This window comes from Salvelinus alpinus, chromosome 3 (genome assembly GCF_045679555.1).
Source record: "Salvelinus alpinus chromosome 3, SLU_Salpinus.1, whole genome shotgun sequence".
Taxonomy (NCBI): Eukaryota; Metazoa; Chordata; class Actinopteri; order Salmoniformes; family Salmonidae; genus Salvelinus; species Salvelinus alpinus.
Window position 1 is genome coordinate 26,101,491 of NC_092088.1, and position 12,533 is coordinate 26,114,023.

The 12,533-nt window shown below is 41.8% G+C and overlaps 2 protein-coding genes across 2 annotated transcripts; one reads left to right on the plus strand and one right to left on the minus strand.

The window, feature by feature from the left end:
* The first annotated feature begins 49 nt into the window (after nt 1-49).
* Nucleotides 50-7,363, plus strand: LOC139570431 (dynein axonemal assembly factor 3-like). The gene is made up of 12 exons (XM_071392309.1): nt 50-104; nt 551-633; nt 1,217-1,323; nt 1,569-1,662; nt 1,867-2,021; nt 2,255-2,443; nt 2,641-2,763; nt 3,007-3,129; nt 5,596-5,758; nt 5,980-6,094; nt 6,340-6,414; nt 6,712-7,363. Exons 2-12 carry the CDS (start codon nt 552-554, stop codon nt 6,848-6,850), a joined length of 1,365 nt encoding a protein of 454 aa, XP_071248410.1. The 5' UTR covers nt 50-104; nt 551; the 3' UTR covers nt 6,851-7,363.
* On the minus strand, nt 7,198-12,131 carry LOC139570433 (troponin T, slow skeletal muscle-like). Its single transcript, XM_071392310.1, has 8 exons — nt 12,024-12,131; nt 11,664-11,780; nt 11,147-11,224; nt 10,871-10,984; nt 10,501-10,610; nt 9,704-9,794; nt 9,516-9,556; nt 7,198-7,426 (listed from the first exon to the last, which is right to left on the minus strand). The coding sequence occupies exons 1-8, from the start codon at nt 12,078-12,080 to the stop codon at nt 7,381-7,383; spliced, it is 654 nt and encodes a 217-aa protein (XP_071248411.1). The 5' UTR covers nt 12,081-12,131; the 3' UTR covers nt 7,198-7,380.
* Nucleotides 12,132-12,533: the final 402 nt, after the last annotated feature.

Consider the following 12,533-nt stretch of genomic DNA (forward strand, 5'->3'; position numbering starts at 1 on the left):
GAGGGACATAGAGGGCGCTACTCTTCATTGTTTGAAAAAGTGTTGCTTAGCAACACATAAACTAGACTGAAAAGGTTTGACTTGAGAGTGCACTGGCAAGAGAGGTGAGTTTATCCAAATGTCACGACACTAGCTAATTTAAGAAGCATCAAATTCAAAATAACTGTATTTGACTTGTGTTTCCTTTCCACCATTCATCATGATGAAAATGATTTCTCTTCGCTCATGAGTTTGTATGCATGGTAACAACATTGCCAGTCAAGTCATTCTGACATCTTGAGAAAGTTACTGTAACGTTAGCTAGTCAAGTTAGCTAGTAAGCTATCTATCTGACTAACTAATTGCTATAATTGTCTTGTTAACAGCATGCGGATATTTATTTGGAATAAGCTTCGTTGAAACTTGATCAACTAAATTACTGCTGAACCCTTTGGCAAGCTACCAGAGGAAGCGTTTTCATGTTTATATATTGATGCGCGACAAGGAAATTAAACATTACAACTTACCCAGTGGAAATAAAACATTTACCGTTACAACATGTCGTCTTCAGAATGAGCACTGGACGAACTATGGAGGGCGCGGGCTGTGTGACCTGGTGGGGATTCAGTCCTGCGTTTGACCTCCTGCGCAGAGGTGAGGATGACGTGCCTTGACCCTGTTCTTCCTACGTCGTTCTTTTTTTAAATAGAAATACCACAATATAGCTAATACATACAGAAAAATACTTGCAGGAGATGTTATGTCAACTGCATTATCAGATAACATAAAGTATTATCGTTAGTGCTGCAGCTTCCAAGGCTTATCTTCTTATTTGGCAAAGTGAGATGTTATGTTGTATTTTTGTTTTAACCAGTGCAAAATGAATCCCTTACCCAAAACAATTGGGCACACACTGGTTGAATCAACATTGTTTCCGGGTCATTTCAATGAAATTACGTTGAACCAATGTGGAACAGATGTCGAATTGGTAGTGACTGTGAGTGAGCTTAGGTAAGGGATGCCATGGTGTCTTACCAGCTGTTTGCAACAATAATAAGCCACAATATTGCAAATTGCTGCATTTTAATCCCAATGTAAATCAATCCCCTTGTCATATTAATGGTGAAGTCTCTCTCTCCCCCCCCCCCCTCTCTCTCTCCCCATCCCTCCCTCTCTCTCTCTCTCTCTCTCTCTCTCTCTCTCTCTCTCTCTCTCTCTCTCTCTCTCTCTTGCTCAGGCTCAGAGAGGCAGGAGGGTGAGGTAAATGTTTTACTGGTGGGCAGTGGCGACCCAAGACACATACTCAAGACCATTGCTGGCCTGAGAGACACAGATACCCTTCATGTGAGTTGCACCATGTGTAACCTTAATGTCTGACTGTCCCTGTTAGTAACACAATAACACCATAATGTCGCTGCGCTATGTTAATGGCATGTGCCTCTTGAGTGCCCAAACCAAGGGATTTCAGTCTTTCATGTCTTCAGTGGTCGGACCGAATTTGCAGCGCCAATATTAAGTCTATGGTTATCTTTTTTGTACTCCAGCAAAAAATGCCAAATAAACTATCACCTGTTTCTGTTTCCTGGCAGATATGGGTGATAGAGAATAGTATGGACGTGGTGGCTCGTCAACTGCTGCTCCTCTTTCTAGCTCTGACACCCCAGGAGAGCATGGGACTTCACGGTTAGTCCTTATAGCGATAATCCATAGACTATCCATAGAAACTGCAATAGAAAAATCTAAGTAGCCTTATATCCACTAATGGGATGCAAAAACAACATTATTTTCTGATGCATGTTGCAATACATTCTGACCTTGTAGTATGTTAAGGAAGCTTTAAATCCTATTGTACTTTGTGTGCTTATTATACTGTGTCTGTATTCCCAGAAAAGACTGAGGTTTTCCTGGAGTTGTTTGGGAACAGTGAGGTCCGCAGTCAGACAGAGGAGACACTGAGACACGTGGCGTCACAACTGTCTCTCTCAGTCACTGAGACACTAGAAACACCCACAAATCCCTGCCTGGACACCACTCATCTCAGAGTGAGAAACTGTCCGTCTTTCTGCCTACCTATCTGTCAGAGTTCATATTTCAATTCTTGGAAATTGAGAAACTAATTTAAAAAAATATCTACCATCACAATAAATTTGGGGACAGAGTGAATATGAGGAATCTTATATTGATAAATGACCATTGAGCTTATAAACCAGTGTTCTTCCACCGTTTCCAATGCTTCAATGATCCATAATCCATAAATCCCATTTAACTTTAACAGTTCAAGGAGCGCGACGATTTGGACAGGATATTCAAGCAATGGATCCACCCTCCCCCATCTGCACGTTCTGCCCATGTATCAATAGCCAAGGCCTGGGACGGCCGGGTCCGGCAGCACCTGGGCACCCGCTATGACTCCAGGGCGGGCTGCTTCGACTGGGACCTCACCATGAAGCTACACCAGAAAGGGGTATGTATGTGTCAGCCTGCAGGTCCCATACATGGCTTGACAAAGATAGTGAAGTTGGCACATTATGGGACAAGGCTAGGTATGTGGCATAGTGCAGCACAATCAAGGGATGCTTTTGACACCACACCGATTGTCAGTGAATCAGACTATTAAAGTCCTCATGTTCTTTCCCTTTCCCCGCTCTCTCCTCCCATCAGTGTGGTGTCATCAACAAACAGCACTACAAACTATGGAGGGAGCGGGGCGTGGCCTTTGAGATGAGGGAGGGCATCTATCAAATGGCCAATGAGAGCTTACTCTCTACGCGAGTATTCAGTCATGTAAGTTATTGTTTCTTTGGTAAAACTATCAATGTGACGATTTTGTCAATGCCAATGTTGGGGTAAAGAATGGTGGTGTATCATGACCCTCTTCTTCCTTTGTGTGTGTGTGTGTGTGTGTGTGTGTGTGTGTGTGTGTGTGTGTGTGTGTGTGTGTGTGTGTGTGTGTGTGTGTGTGTGTGTGTGTGTGTGTGTGTGTGTGTGTGTGTGTGTGTATGCGTGTGTATGCGTGCCTGTGTGTAGAGGGGTGACAAAATGGCACTGAGGGGATACTGGGGAGACATTGTGTCCAGTCCTTACCTCTCCTTTGGCATCGAGACAGATGACGAGAAACTGCTGCAGAAACAGAATGGGCAACACGTCAAGGTAATAACATGTAATAACATTGTCTAAACATTGCAATTCTTTGTAATAACTTGTAATAATATTGCGTTTATTGTTAAAGGGTAGATATTGAGGAGATCATGCCTGAGGTATATCCAAATATTATATCTCATAAATAATTAAGCTTTATGTCTTTATCCTGTTATCCTGTATGTATGTACAGTACCAGTCAAAAGTTTGGACACACCTACTCATTCTATGCTTTTTCTTTATTTTTACTATTGTCTACATTGTAGAATAATAGTGAAGACATCAAAACTATGAAATAACACATATGGAATTATGTAATAACCAAAAAAGTGTTAAACAATTCAAATATATTTTATATTTGAGATTCTTCAAAGTAGCCACCCTTTGCCTTGATGACAGCTTTGCACACTCTTGGCATTCTCTCAACCAGCTTCATGAGGTAGTTACCTGGAATGCATTTCAATTAACAGGTGTGCCTTGTTAAAAGTTAATTTGTGGAATTTCTTTCCTTCTTAATGCGTTTGAGCCAATCAGTTGACAGACACATCTCAACATCAACTGTTCAGAGGAGACTGCGTGAATCAGGCCTTCATGGTCAAATTGCTGCAATGAAACCACTACTAAAGGACACCAATCAGAAAAAGAGACTTGCTTGGGCCAAGAAACATGAGCAATGGACATTAGAACGGTGGAAATCTGTCCTTTGGTCTGATGAGTCCAAATTGGAGATTTTTGGTTCCAACCACCGTGTCTTTGTGAGACGCAGAGTAGGTGAACGGATGATCCCCGCATGTGTGGTTCCCACCGTGAAGCATGGAGGAGAAGGTGTGATGGTGTGGGGGTGCTTTGATGGTGACACTGTCTGTGATTAATTTGGAATTCAAGGCACACTTAACCAGCATGACTACCACTGCATTCTGCAGCGAAATGCCATACCATCTGGTTTGCGCTTTTTGGGACTATCAATTGTTTTTCAACAGGACAATGACCCAACACACCTCCAGGCTGTGTAAGGGTTATTTGACCAAGAAGGAGAGTGATGGAGTGCTGCATCAGATGACCTGGCCTCCACAAGCACCCGACCTGAACCCAATTGAGATGTTTTGGGATGAGTTGGACCGCAGAGTGAAGGAAAAGCAGCCAGCAAGTGCTCAGCATATGTGGGAACTCCTTCAAGACTGTTGGAAAAGCAATCCTCATGAAGCTGGTCGAGAGAATGCCAAGAGTGTGCAAAGCTCTCATCATGGTAAAGGGTGGCTACTTTGAAGAATCTCAAATATAAAATATATTTGAATTTGTTTTACACTTTTTAGGTTACTACATGATTCTATATGTGTTATAGTATGTGTCATAGTTTTGTGTAACTATATGTGTCATAGTGTAATATGTGTAACTATATGTGTTATTTCATAGTTTTGATGTCTTTACTATTATTCTACAATGTAGAAAATAGTAAAAATATAGAAAAAACCTTGAATGAGTAGGTGTGTCCCAACTTTTGACAGGTGCTGTATGTATGTTTTTTTAATGAAAAACCATGTTTTCATCTAACCATTTTTATGCGTAAAGTACCTTTCGGATAGAAAACTCATAACAGGCTTGATAGAAACAGAAAATTGTCAGCAAACTTTCCAAGATGTTGACAATTTCGGGAAATAAATCTGGCGACAAATGGCAGTGGAAACGCTTTTTGGCGCAGTTGTTGATAAACGTCATGCCGAGGTAGACTGCAGTCACTTGATGCTATGTTGTGTGGTCCTGCCACTCGGACTTGGAAAAGCATGCAAAGAAGTCTACAAATGAAATACGTTATAATGACCTTCACAGGGTGGTGACAGTGCAAGTTGAAAGCTTGATGCTCATTTCCATTAAATATCAAGTGTCCTAATTTGTTTTCTGGTTACATGATTATCAGTGCTTGGCTGCCAATTGAGAATTACCCACTGGGCACAGATGTCAATTCAACGTGTATTCCACGTTGGTTCAACGTAATTTCATTGAAATGACGTGGAAACGATGTTGATTCAACCAGTGTGTGCCCAGTGGGATTGTTCTCTTATCCATAATCTCATCATGCACTGTATCTGCGAGCCGTTGGCTAGAATACATGTGCTCTCCAGACCAGAGTGGGCTAATCTGCTGTTTATCGCAATACTTTTTGTGGTAAAACCATTGAAAGAGTTAAAAATGGGATGGAAACACAAAAAAACGTTCATTTTTTTTATTGGGTCAATTGAAAAGTTGTGTGGCAAATTTTTGTTAAATGTGCACTGCAACATTACACCGTTTTTTATTCTCAAAAAGACAGTTTGATGGAAACACACCTCTGCCGGTAAAATGTGCATATCTATCGAATATTAGAATATTTGCTTGAAAATCTTTCGACAAATGAATGGAAACCTAGCTAGAGATATGATTTAAAATGTATCCATTTATTTTCCCCTCCCTCTCATGCCACGTTCTCTCCATCGCTGACAGACAGCCCAGGATATCTCGTATGTGAACGTGCAGGCGCTGTTCAAGTCTTTGTCCTGTAGAGGGGGCACTCCCCCTACCCAGACATGCAGTGAGGAGGGGAAAGAACTTGTAGCACTGGAGCCAGTGTCACAACCAGAGGCTCATCACAAATCACAAATCAACGGTAAAACTCCCAATGCTGAACATGGCCTTGAATAACACTGTTGTATACTATGTCCTGCTGCACTCAGCTATAGTATAATAAAGTTGGTGTTGACTGCAAAGTGTTATACCAGATACTTGACACAGTAAAATACTGTACAACTATTACACTATGTATTTTATCCTATAAAATTAATTGTATTATGTATATTTATTTTATCTTATACAATAAAACAATTTCAGAACTCATGCACCTGAATGGGGTGTCAGTGACTTTCCTGCCCCTGGACTCTCTCTCCAAACTGCCAGAGAAACAGAAATACTCCCACTTTTTCAACAGCATCTACTGTGCTGCCAGGTACTCCAGCAACGTTCCCTATTCATTTCAAAACATCGATTATCACACAAGCGTATTTATAAAAACCTATTACCGTTGTGAACTCCATGACCTGGAATGAGGAACAGTGTATTATGTGAAACTCAATCCCTTCTTGGGATCCTCACTCGAGCACTGAGGGTTACTGTGGTTCCACGGTTCTGCTGCCAGTGAGTTTCATAGCCTGTATCTCTCTCTCTTCCTCATTCCTCTTCTTCACTGTGAAGTATGGTGCACCATTTGAGCCCGACACTGAGACAGATTGCTGCACCCAAAGCCGCCCTCGTGGTGGAGCTGGCCAAGTGAGTTTCTGTCATACTTGTGACTGTTGCCATGGCAACACGCGGGACTTCTAGAAAAGACGGATTTACTTATTGTATTTCACTCATTGTATTTTACCGTCTTTGCAAATCAGTTTGTATTCACCCACACAATAATTGGTTCATTGCATATCATACTTTTAATTGCAATTAACATAAGAATATACACTTAAAATTGTCAACGGGTGATTTGCTGCTATTGACAGGTCACGATTTTTCCTATCCACTATTCCTGTGTTTGAGGCTGTTCAGTGACTGTGTCCTCTCCATATGTCTCAGGTACCTATTGGATCTTACCAAGGAGCAGGAGGCGGGGTTTGCCGAGAAAGTCGGTGACGTCGCCAAAGAGGCGGGGTTTGAGCCCTCACAGGAGGAGAAGAGGGATGTTTATGCCACGTTCACGCGACAGGAGGAGTGAATGTGTTCTGTTCCATCAGGCACGCTTTACTATGCTTTACTCCTCTGACACTTCAACCCGTTTGATTTGGTAGGAATTCAGTACTGCAAGAGGGGCAGAGCTATATACTGAAAATATGTACAGATGAGACCATTCTGTTCATTGTCGATTGAAAGCAAAGGTAACATTTTGTGAGTTCAATCATATTTTAGGCCTGTTGATCCATCTGTTTTGATCTCACGTCTGTTCATTGCCTATTAAATGAAAGCACGACTGCTTCACGAATGATTCCATGGACCTGTAGTTGAGTTATACCCATTTGTAGCCTACCCAATTCCCTCTAGTGTTACAGAAGTAAGGATAACTTGTTTTGTTAAATATATACATGTTTTAATGAGTACTGTAATACATAGAATCTGTTTCAGTTAATGGCACACAGTAAATCGTGTCACCTCAATGAGTTCAAGAGAAAAATGTTGAGACATTGTTTTTGTAACGCTTTCCCGAAACAGAATATATGGTCTTCTTTCTTCACTGCTTCCACTGTGTGCTCACTTCCAGCGACCTCCAACCTTTCCCTTACCATGGACCTTTTTACTGCAGAGATAGAGGGAGCTTGGGTGTGAAAAAAGCAGAGGGTTTTCTAATGATCAATTAGCCTTTTAAAATGATAAACTTGGATTAGCTAACACAACGTGCCATTGGAACACAGGATTGATGGGTGCGGATAATGGGCCTCTGTACAACTATGTAGATATTCCATAAAAAAATCTGCCGTTTCCAGCTACAATAGTCATTTACAACATAAACAATGTCTACACTGTATTTCTGATCAATTTGATGTTATTTTAAATGGACAAAAGAATGTGCTTTTCATTCAAAATAAGGACATTTCTTGGTGACCCCAAACTTTTGAACGGTAGTACACACACAACCAGTCAAAAGTTTGGACACACTACTCATTCAAGGGTTTCTTTATTTGTACTATTTTCTACATTGTAGAATAATAGTGAAGACATCATAACTATATAATAACATATGGAATCATGTAGTAACCACAAAAAAGTGTTAAACAATTCCAAATATATATTTGAATCTTCAAAGTAGCCAACCTTTTCCTTGATGACAGCTTTTCACACTCTTGGCATTCTCTTAAGCAGCTTCACCTGGAATGTTTTTACAACAGTCTTGAAGGAGTTCCCACATATGCTGAGCACTTGCTGGCTGCTTTTCCTTCACTCTGCGGTCCAACTTATCCCAAACCATCTCAATTGGGTTGTTGGGTGATTGTGGAGGCCAGGTCATCTGATGCAGCACTCTATCACTCTTCTCCTTGGTCAAATAGCTCTTACACAGCCTGGAGGTGTGTTGGGTCATTGTCCTGTAAAAAAAAAAAATTATAGTTCCACTAAGCACCAACCAGATGGGAAGGCGTATCGCTGCAGAATGCTGTGGTCGCCATGCTGGTTAAGCGTGCCTTGAATTCTAAATAAATCACTGACAGTGTCACCAGAAAAGCACCCCCACACCATCACACCTCCTCCTCCATGCTTCACGGTGGGAACCACACATGAGGAGATCATCCGTTCACCTACTCTGCATCTCACAAAGACACGGCGGTTGGAACCAAAAATATCAAATTTGGACTCAGACCAAAGGACAGATTTCCACCGGTATAATGTCCATTGCTCGTGTTTCTTGGCCCAAGCAAGTCTCTTCTGATTGGTGTTCTTTAGTAGTGGTTTCTTTGCAGCAATTCGACCATGAAGGCCTGATGCACGCAGTTTCCTCTGAACAGTTGATGTTGAGATGTGTCTGTTACTTGACGTCTTGGAAGCATTTATTTGAGCTGCAATTTCTGAGGCTGGTAACTCTAATGAACTTATCCTCTGCAGCAGAGGTAACTCTGGGACTTCCTTTCCTGTGGCGATCCTCATGAAAGCTAGTTTCATCATAGCGCTTGATGGTTTTTGCGACTGCACTTGAAGAAACTTTCTTGAAATGTTCCGCATTGACTGACCTTCATGTCTTAAAGTAATGATGGACTGTCGTTTCTCTTTGCTTATTTGAGCTGTTCTTGCCATAATATGGATTTGGTCTTTTACCAAATAGGGCCATCTTCTGTACACCACCCCTACCTTGTCAAAACACAACTGATTGACTCAAAAGCATTAAGAAGGAAAGCAATTCCACAAGGCACACCTGTTAATTGAAATGCATTCCAGGTGACTACCTCATGGAGCTGGTTGAGAGAATGCAGAGTGTGCAAAGCTGTCATCAAGGCAAAGGGTGGCTACTTTGAAGAGTCTCAAATATAACATATATTTGGGCTTGTTTAACACTTTTTTAGTCTACATGATTCGATAGGTGTTATTTCATAGTTTTGATGTCTTCACTTTTATTTGACAATGTACAAAATAGTAAAAATAAAAAACCTTGAATGAGTAGGTGTGTCCAAACTTTACTGGTACTGCATTATATATCCTTACATAACCTACATTTCCTGTCCTCTAACCCTCTTCTGCTTTCAGGTATTAGAGGACACATTCAAGTTTGAGTAGTTGGCACAGCATGCAAATTGTCAAAGAACGCTAAAATATTTTGTTTTCCTATTGGCAGCTGACTTTAATATATGTTCTATAAACATTCAGTGCTAAGGCAGACAGAATTGGAGAAATGCACTTACAATTTCTGGGCATGAGAAATTCTATTCAGAAGAACATTTATCTGCAAAAAAAATAATATAAAAAGGCATTTTAACACACATACCAAATACTTTAAGGGCTAACCAGACTAAAGAGGACATTCCAGGGGGGAAAACTACACTGAAACGTTAACGTAAATAACTGTGGTGTACAATCGCAGACTCCTCACCTCGTATTTCTGTCGTCTCGTCTTTTCAGTCAGGTCAAATTTGTCTGACTCAAGCTGGTAAATCCACTCCCACATCTCTTTAGCTCTCTCCCTGAGAAGACACAGAGCATTAGGAGTCAGAGAAGGAGGACTTGTACTCTCAATCGTTGCTCACTCGGGAGAACAAGGACTTTGATAATGCAAGTGAAGTTCATTGAAGCCTACTATTCCATTTGAAGGTGTAAGAACCAACGCTGGAGATGAGAAGCAGGTACGGGGAGTCAACATTTAATATAGCACAGACATTGACCAGCGTCAGCACCGGGTACCATAACGACATACGAACATCAATCCTGAAGCAGGGAACAGAGCTTGGGAACAGACAGATATAGGGGAGGTAATGACACAGGTGATTGAGTCCAGGTGAGTCCAATAATTGCTGATGCGCGTGACGGGGGAAGGCAGGTGTGCGTAATGATGGTGGCAGGAGTGCACAATGCTGGGGAGCCTGGCGCCTTTGAGCGCCAGGGAGGGGGAGCAGGAGCAGGCATGACAGAAGGCTCTGGCTCCGATTTTAAGTATCCCGTTTCACTGCTTCAACAACAAATAATACATTCCAATCTCTAAGAGGGCATTAATTCCCATTTCATACTATCATCCCGAACCGTACTGGGCTAACTCAGTTATTTTCTTTTCAAATTGTATTTTAATCTTAAACAGCACGGTCCAAGACCTATGGTAGATGCGTAGCCAGGCCAGCGCAGTACAGCTCGGCTCAGCTTGGCTCGGCTCAGTAGTCCGAAAAGGATATCACTGACCTCAGGCCGTCCTCTCTCAGGTTGTCAATGGCGAGGGGTGTGCGTCTCTCCGCCAGTGTCTTCTTCTTGATCTCCCTCCCTGTTTGTCTCTTCCCTCTCCTCTGCTCTGCCTGGGGGGGGGGGGGGGGGCATCACCACCCACAACTCGATCAGTGAATAAACCAGCACTACGAGGGTTAATTCAGTTAACACATATTTCATACACACACATTTTCCCTCCTACACATACACACACACACACACACAAACTAAAGCACCTTCAGTATACTGTAAACGCTTACAACCAACAAAGTGTAAGCATTGGTAAAGATTATGCTTAAGAGCTATTCCACTAGTATCTTTGTCTCTGCAATATCATTAGCATTCTGACCTTTGCCAAGAAACCCCCAAAGTGAGCCCCCATGTTAGAGAGCACTTTCTTCTTCTTGGCGTCGTCATCCGCCCGTTTCTTAGCTTCCTCGTCCTCCTTCCTCTGCCGCTCTTCCTGAGTACCAAAAATCTAATATTTTTACAATAGTTTTATCATATCAACACGTATTCAATTGATTTCCGTGACTAATTGTTTTTGACTGCCAATGAACATTTACAACAGGTGCCTCGATGGTGCTAGCTTAAGCAGATGCTCTGTATTGTGGCTTAGGCCTACCGCGATTCTCGTCTGTCTGTCCCGTTCTTTTTCTGCTCGCACGCGCTGCTGCTCCGCTCTCTCTGATCTGCGGTTGTCCTGGAATAGAAACCAAGTGCAGACTCGCCTCGTAATAGCCATTAAGTCCTTAATTTATACATACCACTACACATCATATCAGCCTTTCCCTAAACACATACATTATTCCCGGACATAGACTTGTCCATGGAGAATCGATGTATATACTGTATACACTATAGAGAGAGAGAGAGAGAGAGAGAGAGAGAGAGAGAGAGAGAGAGAGAGAGAGAGAGAGAGAGAGAGAGAGAGAGAGAGAGAGAGAGAGAGAGAGAGAGAGAGAGAGAGAGAGAGAGAGAGAGAGAGAGAGAGAGAGAGAGATGCCTGCAATAAGCACATTAAATGAAACATTAAACAAAACATACAAGAGAGAGCGAGAGAGAGAGAGAGAGAGAGAGAGAGAGAGAGAGAGAGGGAGAGAGAGGGAGAGAGAGAGAGAGCGATGGGGTGATTGACCTACAATCCGGTCCTTGAGTCCAATGAGCTCTTCCTCTTCTTTCTTCCTCTGGTCAAAATGGACGTCGATCAGGGTCTGCAGCTCCAGAAGATCCTTCTCCATTCTTTTCCTGTGGATGTCCTGTCACAAACCAGAGTTCATGAATACAAGTAGTAAATCAATAAAAGGGTCTATATATACATAAGGGACCATTTTCCACAACCCAGGTTAAGTTAAGTCCCGGACTAATAAACATTTTCATTGGAGACTATTGAGAATGCTTTTTCGATCAGGACTATGATTAATCTGGGTCTGGGAAACTGTCCGTAAGTGTGATCAGAAAAGTAAAACAAAAACACAGATAAAACCCACATGTCGACTCACGTCAAAGTCCACCCTATCCCCTTCAGGATTTTTGGGGGCAGCGAGCTGGGAGACCATGGGCCTGTTAAAACAAGATGAAGTAAATGAGTTACATCAGGATTAAACACACTGACAACCTAAATGCCAAACTACTAAATATACTTAAATTACTACTAAAGTATTTGCCTTTGTTAAACTGTGCATGTTGTACTTTGTACTGTAAAGATACATTCAATTAAAATTGTTCTATTTACTGATATGCTTCGTATTCAGATACAATATGAAATCAAACTTCAGTAGACGGTTTTACCAGACACAGATTAGGCCTAGTCCTGGACTAAAACGTGCTTTCAATGAAGATTCTCCATTGAGAATATTTTTTGGCCAGGACTAGGCCTAATCTGTCTGGGAAACCGGCCCCAAGTGTTCTGTGTCATGACAGAGCAAATCCTCAAAAGAAAAAGAAACACGACTTAATTCACAAATTTAGCAGTAACTGTTAACTTGTGAAGACAGACATACTTGTATTTA

Excerpts from the sequence above, each read along its gene's own strand:
- LOC139570431 (XM_071392309.1), top strand. The coding sequence starts at position 552 with ATGAGCACTGGACGAACTATGGAGGGCGCGGGCTGTGTGACCTGGTGG. Across the intron at positions 1,663-1,866 it reads GGAGAGCATGGGACTTCACG|AAAAGACTGAGGTTTTCCTG; the intron begins GTTAGTCCTTAT and ends CTGTATTCCCAG. Across the intron at positions 2,444-2,640 it reads TGAAGCTACACCAGAAAGGG|TGTGGTGTCATCAACAAACA; the intron begins GTATGTATGTGT and ends TCCTCCCATCAG.
- LOC139570433 (XM_071392310.1), bottom strand. The coding sequence starts at position 12,080 with ATGGTCTCCCAGCTCGCTGCCCCCAAAAATCCTGAAGGGGATAGGGTG. Across the intron at positions 10,985-11,146 it reads ACAGACAGACGAGAATCGCG|GAAGAGCGGCAGAGGAAGGA; the intron begins GTAGGCCTAAGC and ends TTTGGTACTCAG. Across the intron at positions 7,427-9,515 it reads ATTTCTCATGCCCAGAAATT|TAAAAAGGTCCATGGTAAGG; the intron begins GTAAGTGCATTT and ends CTATCTCTGCAG.